General features: G+C 37.2%; 1 protein-coding gene across 1 annotated transcript in view; it reads right to left on the bottom strand.

Moving 5' to 3' along the window:
* The window catches only part of LOC136247505 (uncharacterized), a 224,227-nt gene that overhangs the window by 68,204 nt on the left and 139,392 nt on the right, over window positions 1-16,631 (bottom strand). The window contains exon 15 of the mRNA XM_066039228.1: window positions 6,039-6,209. Coding sequence (XP_065895300.1) covers window positions 6,039-6,209 — 171 coding nt within the window. The remainder of the gene's footprint in view (window positions 1-6,038; window positions 6,210-16,631) is intronic.

Here is a 16,631-nt window from a genome sequence, read left to right as displayed (position 1 = left end):
TTGCAAGGTCACAACCGTTTATATTGGGTATGTAGAACTAGATCAAACCATCTCTAGCAGGTCCACTCCAGAGCGGTTCAACATGGATCAGTGCAATGCGGCAAACATTTACACCAACCTGAAAATCGTTTTGAGTTGAGGACATCCTTTACGGTGGGTATGCAGGGAATATCCCAGAGGTTTTACGGTTCCTAAGGCTTGGAGGGCATGCAGAAATTCTTGTGGCTCCAGAGAAAGTTAGAATCCCCAAGCATTCCTACCTCCAAGCCTTTGTAGTAAAACATGCTGTATAAATCATGTAAAATTGTTGAAAAAGGGCTTATTTGAGAATTAATAGGAGAATCCATGGAACCCTGCACACCTACTAAAACAACCACCATCTGTTGACAGTGGCAACCCGCTCACAACAGGGTAAGACCTGCTGACCTGGTTAAGCTGACAAGCAACATTAAAGAGTAAATAAATGCACAACACATTTTAAAATGCTATAGTGATGTCCATATGAAGATGGGCATGTGTATGCATGTTGCATGGCTAAGTGGCTGCATGCCCATTGCCAAGGCATAAATAATATTAAATTGAAAAAATAAAACAAAACAAAAAAACGTTTCACTATGCCACTAGGCTGGTCATCACAGTAAGCTTAAGAGCATCATGACAGTAAGAGAACATAGAATCTAAAATCAATGAAAGTTTCGCAATAATATGTACTTTATGGCACACTGTTATACAACACCTACCGAAATGCATAAAACAAAAAAAAATTACAGGGTTTTATATATTCCTTTAGGAATATTCAACCCAGTAACTGATGAAAGACTCAAACTCCTATGCAAGTGTGTTATACAGCAAGCATAGAGCAGCCACTCACCCTGCTACACCTTTGAATTTAAATGCATTTCAAGCCTAAGTATTATTTTATCAACCCCCTCCCAATTTCAGGATAAGATCATCTGGTAGGAATTTGTTTGGGGGGTAGGAACAAAGTTCCTTTGGAGGAATAGGAGCCCACAATGGACTCCTAATTACCCTTAAACATGTTAAAGTGAGAAAGCCATAAGACGTATGCAAATGCTGATGATAATAGTGTTAATGGCAAGTAAGTATTAATAAGCATGCTAATTGTGACAGATATGATACGTATGTATCAATAAGCAAAGTTATATGGGGTGCGTGCTGCGGTCCTGGGCTTCCCTCCAAATACATTCTAGTATTCAATACCTACTGTTACCTACATTCCTTTTGGACATTAAATGGAAGTTAACTAAAATTAACCGGAGTTAATGGAGGAAGGCCTGACCACAGTGTGCACCATAAATAGAAAGTGCATGTGCACGAGAGTATGCCACTGACACCTTACCACGTGATGAGGTACAAGGCCTGTAGTGAAGTTTTACCACCCACCTTTCACCCAAGAACCTAATTATTTCTGTCTAGATGTTGCACTATTCTGGACGTGATCAAAGTCAAGGACCGAGAAATAGCTGGGACATTATGGACTTCCAAACATGTTAAAGTGAGAAATTCATAAGACAAGTGCTAATGCTGGAGATAATTGTGTTAATGGAAAATAAGTATTAATAAGCATGCTAATTGTGACAGATATGATATGTACCAATAAGTAAAGTGATATGGGACAGTGAAGACATGATAGACAGTGTAGACATGATAACTTATTATACAGAAGAGACATGGTAGACAGTGTAGACATGACAGTGTGCCAGTGTAGACATGGTAAACAGTGTAGACATGATAGACAACATAGACAGGAAAGGCACAATAGACTGCATAAGTATAATAGTATAGGCATCTCTCTGTGAGACCTGGACAGTCCTCCTGTGGGTAACTAGCCCTGCCTCAGAAGGATTTGCCTGCACAAGGCTCAAGTGCCTGAGTGGTGCACAGGCTGGTTCACTAGGCAACAATAGCGGTGCCTCGCACAACTGCTGCTTTTTATAGTATAGGCATATTTGGCAGGATAGACACAATGGAGAACATAGACTTGATAGACAACATAGACATATCTGACCTAATTGTAGAAAACCGTCGATCTACGCACAATAGTACTTTTGCAATAAAACACATTTAACAACAATGAGTAAAAAAAAAAGATAGGTCCAGAAAAAAAAAAATTACGTAAGTTTTTATCGCTTTGCTGGTCCGTGAAGTGAAACTCTAGTGGATAATTCCTGAGCATCATCATGTTCCCCTATCCGTAGGGAGCTCAAAAATTCTTCATACACAAGTGGGTTTCTGAGTTACACACATTTGTTTACGTTGCAGTGACCAAAGAATTTATGACAATCTGCGAGGAACCCCATCATTAGTAAATGATGCAGAAAGTGTACAAAAACAAAACAAAAGATAAATAAACAAAGGCAGGTAGATCCTCAGACGCATGCAACCAAACAGGAGCACAAAATCTTCAACTAATTCGCCTTCCTTCCTGATAACAGAAGAATACCTTTGGCAAAAATTATACAATGGTGGACTTCACAAATTCATGGCAAATACAATGCGCAAGGATTCACTTCCACACGCCATTGTATCAGTAAGTTATGATGGTTTAAGTAAGCACCTGTATTTTCTCGATGTCAATTATTTTATTGATTTATTCGCTTGTCTGGCTGTCTACTGCTGTATTTCCCACACTGCTAAACTCATGAAACAAAAATTTAACTAGTCCGTTCCTCTGTCCCTGTATATAGACAACAAGAACCAATAAAATAAATTTTGATAAATGTGCAGATATCGACGGTTTTCTAAGGTTAGGCCGCTAATGATACCTAGCTATAATGAACTGCTCGTCCAATGCAAGGCAAACTAATGCTTATATCATTTCTGTCCTTGGGAGTACTGACATAAAACAAAAATTATGGAACTCTTCTTGCTTTGGGGATTACGATACTACTAATACTGTGTTTACACTTGCCTCATATCATGCTGGCTCGGTTCGGCACAATTGTCTCGATTTTCACTACAGTATAAACACCCATCGAACCGAGCCGAACCAAACCAGGCCAGCATGCATAAAACTGCCATGCCAGCACGACTCGGTTTGGTTTTCTATATTCAATGTGTCCACTAGATATTATATCAAAATAAAGCTTAAATGGATAAAAGAAACACTATATTGAATGGAACAATTTGACACTTCATAGCAGAAAGAGCACACAATTACTTACGGGTATCAACCACATCGTAATAAGGGATATTAACGGCTGGTATAAGCCATAAACCATCCCTAGAGCACAATGGTGCTAATTCGCCACTGCCTTTCTTCCCAACCACCCATTAACAGAGCCCTACTTTATGCCATTTTCTAGCTGCAGGCTAGCATGCTTCATTATTGTGGTCTAAACACGTGCCCATAAACAGGATGTCTAAACCGGGTTACAAAACTGCGCTAAGTGTAAATGCAGTATAAGGTTTATGTCTTTATCACCTTCCTTCATTGTGAAACAAGCGCTTAAAAATCAACGAAATTGTCTTTTTTTTTGATTTCGTAAATATTTCACCTATTGTGTAAGCCTACTGTATGCCTACAAGCCTACTGTAAAATTAGGCTTGCAGTAACATACTTATAGAATTATTTAGTTTACTATGAGAGAAAATCACCCTAAAATGTCCTATACATAGAGATTTAATACTTTATCTAGCAGTTACAAAAGTTGTTAAACCAAGAACGATAATTATTTTTAGAGGCATAATGCACTCGAAGATGCAAATGAAGCGTTTTGGATAGTTTTGTGGTGGAGAGAGTAATTTGATTACAAAAATAGTTACATAATAAACTATCTAAGCACATAATACACCTGTATGTCATTTCAGGCTAAAAGTTTGTTGACCATTTAATTATTTTTTTCGATCTCAAAAAGCTGACTGGTTTCCAGAAACCAGTGAAATCCCCTTAGAACTGTTCCTGCATCCACCACCACCAGCTAAACCACTGATTCTTGTCAATCCAGGCCCTTCATAAGAACTGAAACCTCCATTCAAGCTCTCCACATTACCCATAATGTTTCCTACACATCTCTGCTTTACTACAGTAGCTACTCTAGACTGATTTCACTATAAACACATCAATCTTCCACTGACAAACATTGTTTATGAATAGATTATGTAATATAAGACACATGATATACCGTACAATTATAATTTTAGTTACTATTTTAAAATCTAAGGGCTGCCCCAAAATGTACCAGCACCAAGTGCACTTGTGCATGGTTCATGCAGCCCTGATAATAGCATTGCATTTAAGGAACTACCAAAACTGGCGAGTGTGGCTTTGAAATTTATGTGTATGTACACAAATGAAAAAATTAAGGGTGCTCTGTACAGTTCCGCATATGGCTTCCCGTAAATTATGTTTTCTGCTATAACTTACGAACGGATTAAACTATTCTGCTAAACTCTTTTTTATTTGCAATAAGCTATCACTACTGCACAGTTTAATCCAAATCCCATGTCTTAACTCACTGTAGAAGGCGAGTTATAAATTTTCGCTTCAAACTAGAACTAGTCCCACAGTTTACGCCCTAGAGACTTGATTCTTTAAAAATACATTATTAAAAACTGTACAAACAAATGTGCGTTTCTATTTTCGTTCTCTGGTTTCTCAGTTATCAGACATTCTTCTGCTTTTGTACTGGCACTTATCAGTCTTCTTTAGCTCCACGCCATTCCTCACCACAAGGAACTATCAAAAATCGACAAATGCTCTTTTAATGCATAAATATCATGCTTGCCCATCTAAAATTTTCATGCCTATCAGGTCTAAAATGACGAACTAGTTCTAATTTTAGTATCAAGGTGTAGAAACTGACACGCTCGCAGCTGTTCTATGGCCACAGTTATTGTTTCTTAATTGAATAACCGGAAGATAATCGGTAAATTACAGATCGCTATATTCATTAGACCACGATGAAGAAGATACAACACTTACTTTGCTTCCTTCATGTATATTGCTCTTCTTTCTTCGTTTGTGGCAGGTTATTTCATCATAAAAGACATTTTCTCGTCGGGCGCGCCACGCATTAAACAAGCCACAGACTAATTAGATAATTACTGATGACCATGGGAATCCATTAGTAAACCCCAGCTGTGCTAACCTCAGAAGCCATACGTGGAATTGTACAGAGCACCCTTAATGATATCTAACCCTAAGTTAGAAAAATTATATGGCCGCTAAAATAGTAATTTTGCATTTAGGCTAAGACTGTTACAATTTTTTTATGTAAATTAATATCAATGTAGCTATAGCCATCACCTAAGTGATGGCTAAGATACAAACTCTGTATGTTAGAGTTAAAGCACCGCCGCACGTGTGTATGGAAAATACAGTACGAGGATGTGTGTTGAGAGGCTAATACAGCATGAGGCAAAGCCAAGTGTTGTATTTGCCTTGAGACACCCTTCAAGTACGGTATTTTTCGTACACATAAGCAAGGCGGTGCTTTAAGTGTTATATTGTACTTCCTGGTCCTCTGGCTTGGAGTGATTTTCTCTAGTACTCAAACTGCTGTGATTTTCGGTGATAAGGATATCAGTAAGTGTTCATATAATCTATTTCTAGTCGTAGAATGAACTAATAGGATTAGTTTGGCTAGTTTTAGCAATTTACAATGTCTCGCACATGATCAATCATGCTGTCTTAGTGGAGTCATGTTTTAAAAGCTTCGTGATCAGACAATCAGTAAGTGTTTATACAATCTATTTCTAGCCATAGAATGAACTCATAGGATTAGTTTTAGCGATTTACAGTGTGTTGTTCACGTAACATTCCTTAAATAAATTCTCCTCATAACTGTACTGTATTTGCCCAAGTGTGTTGTATTTGCCAAATTAGCTGCATAACTGTACTGTATGACTCATACAGTACAGTTATGCAGCTGATTAGTACTGTATGGACAATATGTATGTGGCATCGCTTTGATCCTCCCATGCAAAGTACAATATATAGTAATAACTTATTGATGGCTCAAACTCTCTAATACATGCATCACTTTTTCATTGGATATAATACATATGTGCTATACCTTTGTTATTTCTTGAAGTTTATTTGACAAATGCTTAATGTTAGCTTCACCATTAAATTGATTTTCTTTAGTTACAAGTTTAATTGGTAAAAGAGGCTTGATGATCTCAGGTCTATCATTATCAAAATTATTATCATTATGATCGTCATCATCAAATTGGTGTTTGAAAGCCTATAAATACAGTGAAAATTTTCCATGATTAAAAGCATTATTTTTGAATAACCAAATCAAGACACAGTATACTATACATACATATATAATGTTCTGTGCACATAGTCAAAAGTAATTCCCCAAAAAATACCTTCAAGGAAAAATGAGAACTTCCAAAAAACTACAAACATAATCAAACAGTATGGTAGTACTGTTTATGTAGGGAGAGATCCCCAAATATGACACACACTGCCTAAAATTCTGCCTATAAAAATCATCCTAGAGACATCTTACGCCATGAAAATCACCTTTGCGGAATAATATTAGTCAATCTAACATGAAATACAGCATTAAAAACAAGAAAATACTTACCAATGAATAGATATAGAATTTTTAAAAAACTTCCAAAACTTGAACTTTGTCTGACTCACTCACTCACTGACCACAGTCACAAGCCTATAGCCCAAACGAAGCAGTGTACGGTCACCATTTTACGCCACAACAACCGACTCACTGGTGAGATGTGCATTTTGGGGTTCCGACGAGTGTACACCCTGTGCGCCTTGTCTTTTCTTTTATCTTCAATCAGGTTGGTTGTGCTTTCTTCTTCAAGAATCAAAACCATACCAAAGCATTAATTTTCCATATCAACACTTTTCTGTAGACACCACAAAATTATTTCAGAAAGTGCTTACGCTGCTGAAAGAGCAGGGCGCTTATAATTTCAAATGTTACACGTGAGTTTTCACTTTGACTTTTGCCAACACCTGGACTGCATTCGATGAAGAGATTTGGTACTTAATAGACAGACTGATCCTCAATGGCTTGTTCCTCTGAACACACTGACTCAGCTGGACAGCAAGATCAGCAAGTGATTGGATATTACTCCAGTGGAAATTGTATTACTTCATCCTGTTAGTTTAGACAATGCTCCAGACAACTGAAAGGGCCTGTTGCAGGGGCGGATCCAGACTTTTAAAAAGGGGGTTCCACCTTGGAATTGCAACTTTAGCCTAGCTGTAGGTTGAAGACAAAAAAAAAAAAAAAAAAAAAAAGGATCATCACCTACTAACAATAGCTGCCCCTCACCATAGATGCCCTTACCAACTATATTTCCTTATTTATAACTAGATACATAGCTTGCTACACCACTCCTCAAAAGACTACTGTGACTGCTCTATTAGAGTATCTCGATTTGACTGCTCTATTAGAGTATCTTGAGTAAGAGAGGCTCTCTCAAAAGGGGGGTTCCATGGAACCCTTTGAACCCCCCTGAATCTGCCACTGTGTTGACCCTGTCCGTTCAAACAACTACGTGCACCATCACACTGAGACAGGTCATAGATATGAGCGCCACTGCTACCACAATCAAAGGTAAGTTATGCACGCTACTAAAGGCCTATCTGCTTCCAATTTTGACACAGTACGTATTTAAATAAGCTGTACAGGAACTTAATAACTAGCTTACAAGTTACACTGTAACTAGCTATGCTACAACAAAAAACTAAACAAACTAGTATTTTAAAAAATGTTAGTTTAAAAATGAAGTAGGGATCTATGCAATAAAAAGTAGTGAAACAATAGGTGAATGATGGTATTACAGCATAGCTCGGTGGGAAAGTCCCTACTTTGGTACATTTTGCTCAATACCAAAGTAGGGAGTTTCCCACTGAGCTATGTTTTAAGATCATCATTAATCTCTTGTTTCACTGCTTTTTATTGCATAGATCCTCACTTCATTTTTAAATTAGGCCACTTCAACTAAATCTCTTGTTTCTCTGGCCTGACCGATCCTATATTTTTCAGCATAAAATAGTTATGTTAATCACGTGATCACCTTGCAAAGCATGATAACACCACAAAGGAGTTACAAATTTCTTTTAAGCTCTCAAAAAGTAAGTAACACACAATATCTCACCATATACCACCGAACTGCCTATACTCACAAGTGATACAGCAACCATAGTATAGCTTAGCCACCGTTCAACTTGCAAAATCACTCTTCAGCTAGCACAATTGAATAAATTTTAATTTAATTTTAATGACCTGTCGACCTGTTTGGCTGAATTTCACCCAAGAAACATAAGATCTAATCCAAAACAGCCAAGCTGTAAAAAAAGAGTGCGGCCCTCAAAACGGCTACGGAGAAAAAAGATGTGAAATCCAAGGTGGCGGCCAAGAAATGGCTGTGATGGTAGGTTAATGGTAAAAATTTTAATAACGACAATTCAGGTGAATTTGGTGCCGCTTGGTCAATCGGCACAAAATTCACCTGAATTGTCGTTATTAAAATTTTTACCATTAACCTACCATCACAGCTATTTCTTGGCCGCCACCTTGGATTTCACATCTTCTTTCACCATAGCCTTTTTGAGGGCCGCACTCTTTTTTTACAGCTTGGCTGTTTTGGTTTAGATTTCACTTCTTTTGTAATTGTATACCCCAAAGCTGGCCTATGGCCAGCCTTGGGACTTTTTTAACCTATCTTTTTTTCTTTACCACAGGAAACCTATCTTTTTTTCTTTACCACAGGAAGAAGAAAAGATGAAGCAGATTTTAAATACTTTAAATATTTCTGATTTTATCAGTAAATGTACAAATTATAATATAACAAGTACACGAAAAAATTTGGAATTTTTAACTAGAGTACATTGATAAAAAGTACATTACAAGTACATTGATAAAAAGTACTGAAACAAGTGCATAGGGGTAGTGAACAATACTAAAATACAGTTAAATAATAAGACGTGTTATATCCCTACTGTGCATTTCCATAATGGCATCTTAAGCACAGTAGGGATATAACACGTCTTATTACCGTATGGCTCCAAATTTTCGTAGTATAAAATTTTCGTAAAAAGCCACGTTTTCATCAATAAGTAAATTTTCGTAAAAATAATTTCGTAATTTCGTAATTTAAAAAAAATCGTGATGTTGCACGTACATGCTTTTACGGTAATATGTGGAACATGAGTTACATCGTCATGAAGTAGAATACTAGTGAAGACAAAACCAGAAGCACGGATGCTTAATGGATGGATGAGTACTGAGTAAAAAGCATCATACTTGTGTCAGAGGTTATTAAGTGTACCAAAAACGACTGGACAGGTAGTACGCCGAACATTATTTTAAGGTCGAAGAGTGATAATAATAATAGTAAATTTCATGTGATAGTAGCCTACTTGGAGATGGTATTTAACAAACTCCTTTTACACCAACACTATCGTATAACTAAACCCTCACAAGCCTCGTGCTTTAACTATCGGTGGCTCGGTTTCAATGCACATGAAAATTTTGTAATAAAAATTTTCGTAATTACAGTGCAATTACGAAAAATACGAAATTTTTTTGCTACGAAAATTTGGAGCCATACGGTATTTAACCGTATTTTAGTATTGTTGACTACCCCTATGCACTTGTTTCAGTACTTTTTATCAATGTACTGTCGTCCCTACTCTAGTTGAAAATTCCAAATTTTTTCGTGTACTTGTTTGTTAACTTTTTTTATAAATAATTTTATTATAGCTGGTGACCCCACGCATACCGCATCTAAAAAGGCACCGCGTGCCCCAGCTATATCAATTATCGTGTGAAAAGTGAAGTTACCATTACACTTCGTTGTCAGCTATGTTCAACCCGTTACACAGCATTTTAATCAAGAACTTGTTGAAAGCATTTCGGGTCGATCTGAAAGCTTGTTTGGGTTTAGTTTTACCTCACCAATACTGCCTCATCGTTGTAAGGGAAAATTGAGGCTGATGTTTGAGTGATATTATTTTGTGGGCCACGCCTACTCCTTTGTGGTCCCTACTATACAATTACTATCGTACTGTATGATAAGCCCTCTTCTACCTTTTACACATTCGTTAGCTATAACTTTGTTAACAATGATGTTACCAAATAAGCTATGCTTTCTTTGTACCTGTCATAGGTTAGCTATACAGTACACATTGATCATTGTAGTGGGAATATGGTGGAACACAATAAGTAATTGTTGCACATAAGGACGATGCTGCTGGAGCGACTGACAACTGACAAGGAATTGTGACAAAACGTAATATGCAGGGTTTCTATGAGATCATGCACTTAATAAATTATTATTCATGCATTGCATTAGAAGTTTTGTATATGCATTTTACACTTAATAGTGTTAACAGCTTTAGATATAGTTATTTGACTATTCCAATCAAGTATGTACATGGTAGACAATAGTAAGTACATGCAAGGATACATGTTAATACTGTAATAGCGAAGAATGTGTTAGTCACAAAGAAATGCGTTTAGAAACGCAAGCAGTTAAACCTAGCTACTAAACAACAAACACACTAATACTAAACAAGATGTCTTATGCATGTATCTTGTCGAAGACGTACGATAGGTCCTGTATAAACCAAACGTCAAATCACAAACGTATTCTAAAAGTTTGGTGCGATAACACGTGTATTCACAATGATTATGGAAGCCCTATTGATATGGAAGCCCTACTGATGAGCAATGGCCACGATAAAGAAGGATCAAAGGAAAATCAGTAAGCAATAGCGCATACATTGTAGGATATTTAAAATACTAAAAGTTTCATCTCCATGAAATTCGAAGCATTTCCGCCAAAGAAGTAAGGCTGTAGCTGTAGCCAATTTTCTACTACGCTTGACTGAACGCATCAGGCAGGCAGGCAGGCAGTGAGGCAGTAGAAAATTCACGAAAATATACATTTTTAAATTTCGTAGCACCTAATCGAAAATGCTTCTGGTCGTTCTGAAGACATGTTTGGGTTTGGTTATACCTGACCAATACTGTCAAGTGGCCGTGAAGGGTTTGCAAAGATGATTTTGGCTTGATTTATCTTCGTAGACCACGCCCACATATTCGTCAACCCTACCATACAGTACTATCTTACTGTATGATACATATATTTATTACAGAACTCTCCATTGTGGTTTCTTTGTAACTGAACACTCTACAAGGTGACTTCTTCTAACTGCTCTTTCTACAGGGTGAATTGTTTGTAGCTGAATGATCTACAAGGTAACTTCTTCTAACTGATCTCTCTAAAGGGTGATTTGTTTGTAGCTGAACTATCTACAAGGTAACTTCTTCTAGCTGATCTCTCTACAGGGTGATTTATTTGTAGCTGAATTCTGTACAGGTGATTTGTTTGCAGCTGAGCTCTTTACAGAATGGTTTCTTTGTAGCTGAACTCTCTACAAGGTGACTTCTTCTAACTGATCTTTCTACAGGGCAATTTGTTTGTGGCTGAATTTTCTACAGGGTGATTTCTTTGCAGCTGAACTCTCTACATGGTGGTTTCTTTGTAGCTGAACTCTCTACAAGGTGACTTCTTCTAGCTGATCTTTCTACAGAGTGATTTGCTTGTAGCTGAACTCTCTACAAGGAAACTTCTTCTAACTAAGCTCTGTACAGGGTGAATTGTTTGTAGCTGAACTATCTACAAGGTAATTTCTTCTAGCTGAACTATCTCTTTCCGTAGTTGAATTCCATACAAGGTAACTTCTTCTAGCTGATCTTTCTACAGGGTGGATTGTTTGTAGCTGATCTCTCTACAGGGTGACTTGTTTGTAGCTGATCTCTATACAGGTTACTTGTTTCTAGCTGATCTCTTGAATTCTCTTCAGGGTGACTGCTCTATTAGGGTGACTGCTCTATTAGAGTATCTCGATCTTGCACTTGCTACACCAAGTTGGATTTCGTGTTATAACTCCGTGGCTTTAAGTCTGATTCTTCTGCACCATTGAAGAGCCTTTCTAAGATGATTACTCCATCTGTACGGTGATTTTCAAAGCATTACCCCAAGCAGTTTTTCTGGTAGGTGTGACGAGTAGTCGTTTTTATTAGCTAATCTCGATTGCATAATTGTTACACACTGTTGGTTTTTTCGTTGTATCTTCCTGTTTTTAGCTCAATTTCTTTCAAACCACAAAAGGTTTGAGGTTCAATAGTTAACCTATTCACCCACCGATTCTCAGCTTCTTCCCATACGCGGTTTACCCTGTAGGCGTGACAACATATGTGACCGGATTTGCGAAAAGGTACCTTTTCCACACATTTGACATACCAACAAACAAAATGATGTAACATTTGACTCCTTGTGCTGATTAACTTGCTCTTAGTATCAAAATGTAGCCAGATACTGTAGCTACATTCAGTGAAACGTTCAAGCAATTATATGCCATGATAAAAAAGTTATGAAGCTTTAAACTTCAAAAAAGGGGTCAAATTTTGTGTGTGAAAAAGGTACCTTTTCGCAAATCCGGTCACATATTGGTATTATTTTTCATGAATAATCGCTCATAACTCTTTGCCTCTTTATTGTATTCCAGCCAAAGTTGGTACCGAGATGCGCCTTTATACCCCCTTCAGTGTGCCAAATTTCAAAGCAATCGGATATGGCGTTCGCGTTTTATAGCAGTTTTTGTAAGTGTGTGACAAGAGGAAGAAAAATAAGAAGAAAAAAAACGAAGAAACTAAGCCAATTTTTGAAGTCACGTATCTCGGGAACGCTTGAAGCGATTTTGCTCAAATTTGGAATGTGGAGTGCTGAAGTTGGAGGGAGTGTCCACAGCAAAAATCGTCTTGTTTCATCAAGGCAGCACAGAGCTACGGAGGTGCGAAAATTGCATTTTCTTTCTTCCTGTCAATATACTGACGGGTGTTGAGCGCCGGCTTCTTGAGCCACACGACACACTATCGTGTGTCTTGATTTAGTTAAAGTAGTCTTACCAATTTTTAAAAATACTAGTGTAAAGCAACTCAGCTGCAGAAAACAACTTTATGAAGGTGAAAATAACTGATAACATAATGAGATGATATCTGGAGTAGCCAAGAATCAACGTTACTACAACCATACTGTAATTACCATAGTTTTAATCTATGTAAGAACACCTTGGATGTAAAACAGGTGCACCATGAAAGTAAAAGCTACTGGAAACTGAAACAATTAATAACTGAAGCAGCCAAGAATAACTATTGATAACAACTGGTTACAATAATAACATTGAACCTTAACCATTCACTGTGTTCTACATTCACCATTGTTGCATCCTAAATTATTTTTTAAAACTCCAATTGGTTGGTAATTTGGCAGATTTCTTCTCTACACTGAATACAGCTGAATGATTAAGGTTCAATATTAAATGTTTTCTTTGTTATAATAATTGCAATTTGTTGTTATCAACAGTTGGGCTGTTTTACATGGGGACACAGGTACTTAGTAGTAGCTTTTTATCATTCCCTATTTTACAACAAATGATTTTTGGGAGGGGGTACATCTCGCTACAAAATTAACTATTTAGTTTAGGAAGTAAGCAATTAACATCTAAAAAGTTACACTATTTATGTCTGTCATATGTGTGATAAACTCTTCAGACACCATATGCTCAATATTTACTCACTCACAACCACAACCACCTTTATCAATTTTATTAATTTATCATTCATACAATGAAACCTGCATTAAGGGAGTATGTGAACACAGATTATGGTGAAATTGGTTATAAACCGATCATTATTACATTGTATTGTTTAGTTTAGCAAGGGTTTTGTGTTATGTCACTACAGGGAAATGCCACCCTCGAATCAATAACTGCATTAACCATTTAATTTTTCCTGTGTTCTTATTTACTGTAGAATTTAGAGCAGGTGTGAAGTGTGCTATTAGGTTAAATTGGTGTGTAGATTTTAAGGGAGGATGTATGGGGAGATTCGCCTCCAAAATTTCATTCATAAAGCTAGTAGAATCTATAGTAAAGTGCAGTTGCATCATAAGCATACAAGAGCAATAAAAGACAGAAAGAGAAGCTCAATTATATCATTGTATAATACGTATTAGTATATGAAAACACACAGTAGTGTGTCATGCAGCCAAAGAAGCCAGCACACCATACCATGAGTATATTGGCAGGAGGTTCTCGCGGATATGGTCAACAGAAAATTGACTAATCCAACACGGTAGGTTTTCCAAGATCAGATAACATAGTAGAATTTTTGAGTGGGCATTGACTCCCCTATAAGAGTAGGAGACTGTTCTATTAGAGTATATCAATCTTTCCAACCATTTTTATGCTTGCACACTGTTTCAGAGTTGCATCCAATAGAATTTTTGCATTACACCACAAGAATAACTTATAATTTTGCACTTATTATTCCTAGAACTCATTTGATTATTCTGAAATACTCCCCAACTCTTTCAATCACCCATTATTCCTGAAATTATTCTGGCATAATAGACATGTTCGATTCATTCTGTAGAGAGATCAGTTAGAAACAATGTATAGAGATCAGCTTGATCAAATCACTCTGTAGAACATTCAACTAGATTTCAAGTCACCCTGTAGAGAGTTCAGCTAGAAACAAGTCACCTTGTGGGGGTGATCACCTAAGAATAAGCCATTCTGTTTAGAGATTAGCTACAAACAAATTACCCGTAGAAAGATCAGCTTGATCAAGTCACACCTTGTAGAGAGTTCAATATTACTACATCCTGAACCTATTTATTATGCGTTTGAAATCACCTGGTATGCTTTTGAGCAATGCTACAAAATTTCTCCTATTATGCTCCAATTATGCTCAGTTATGTCCAATTATGCTCCAGATATGCTCATTAAACTGTGTCTTGACTGCTCTATTAGATTATCTAATACATTTGTGAATATTCTAATAGTATACTTCTAAATATGGCAAATGTTCTATTAGAGTCTATCAATCTTTAACTAGTCTTTCCTTCACAAGCAGCTGTAAATCTGATTTATACTCTGTTCGTATACTATCCTAATCTGTATCATACAAAATATGCAAAGTTTCAGCTTCTCTGATAACCAGTGCACAAAAGTGTGCCTATTATGCTGGCATTTTGCTCAATGCTTTGGTTAACTTATATGCCCCAAATTATAATGGCACAATCGGTACAGGCTTATTGACCCTGTTGAAAGATCAGCTTCAACAAGCTACCCTGTAGAGAGTTCAGATAGAAACAAGTGATCCTGTATGGAGATCAATTAAAAACAAGTAACAGAGATCAACTTGAAACAAATCACCCTGCAAAGTTCAGCTAGAAAAATAATCATGCTGTAGAGAGATTAGCTACAGAACACATCACCATGTACAGAGTTCAACCCCATTTCAAGTCACCCTGCAGTGCAGTGAGTTCAACTAGAAATAAATTAACATGTTTCTAGCTGAACTCATAGCAGGGTGATTTGTTTTTACCCCATAGAGAGTTGTACAACATTTCTACACAGTTCAGCTAGAAACAAGTCACCCTGTAGAGAGATTAGCTGGAAACAAATCACCCTGTAGAGATAAAGTCACCCTGTATAGAGTTCAGCTGGAAACAAATTATTACCCTGTATGAAGATCAGCTTGATCAAGTCACCCTGTAGAGCTCAACTACATTTCAAGTGAGCCTGTAGAGAGCTCAGCTAGAAACAAGCCACCCTTTAGAGAGATTAGCTGGAAACAAATCACCCTGTTGATTGATCAGCTAGAAACAAGTAACTGTGTAAACGTGACTGGATTTTGGAAAATAAGTTTTAATGTCACATTTTACAAATGGAATATTTATATGATTAAAATAAGGAATTACAAACCTCTACTCAGTTTTGAGTGATTAGATCTGTAGTCAGTACCCTGAATTACAAGAAATTCTGTGAAATGTTTTAACAGGTGCATAAGTGCTTTAGTGGTGACACATATACAGTACAGCTCACAGGTAACATCGCATGTACACGCACGATGCGCATGACATGCGCTCGAGTGACCTGTATGGAGATCAATTAAAAATAAGTAACAGAGATCAACTTGAAACAAATCACCCTGCAAAGTTCAGCAAGGCTACAGTAATGCTGAACTTTGCAGGGTGATTTACAGTAATGCTGAACTTTACAGTAATGCTGAACTTTACAGTAATGCTGGACTTTACAGTAATGCTGAACTTTGCAGGATGCAGCAAGGCTACAGTAATGCTCCATGATAGCTAACTTTACTCGAGAGCGTCACGAAAGACGATATAACAGGTCTCACCTGTGGTCTTGGGAGGCGACACTGGCTCAGTTCTGTCAGCTGTGTAGTCTCCTATTGCAATGCCTGTGTTCAACCGAATACTCGGTAACTTAGCTACTGACTTGACTTCGACTCTGTCATGGACTACAGTCAGTACTGTAGCTAGCAGTAGGCATAAACCTAGATGGATTGGTCGCCAAGTAATGCCACAGAACCCCAGTTAATGCATTTTTCTAATTCGTATTTTCTTTATCTAGATAGTTAAAGGAATGGTCAACCGAAATTTCAACTCTAGGAGTCAAGAAATTTCGAAGTTACAGCGCCCCTACGAAGTGCTAACAGCAAAAAATCGATTTGTACAGTGACAATAAATTACAGGCGTTTAATAAAACAATAATAACATACGGATGCAGTCCTCTACCAAGATAA

The sequence above is a fragment of the Dysidea avara genome, chromosome 2, assembly GCF_963678975.1.
Source record: "Dysidea avara chromosome 2, odDysAvar1.4, whole genome shotgun sequence".
NCBI lineage: Eukaryota > Metazoa > Porifera > Demospongiae > Dictyoceratida > Dysideidae > Dysidea > Dysidea avara.
This window is presented reverse-complemented; position numbering and strand designations above follow the sequence as displayed.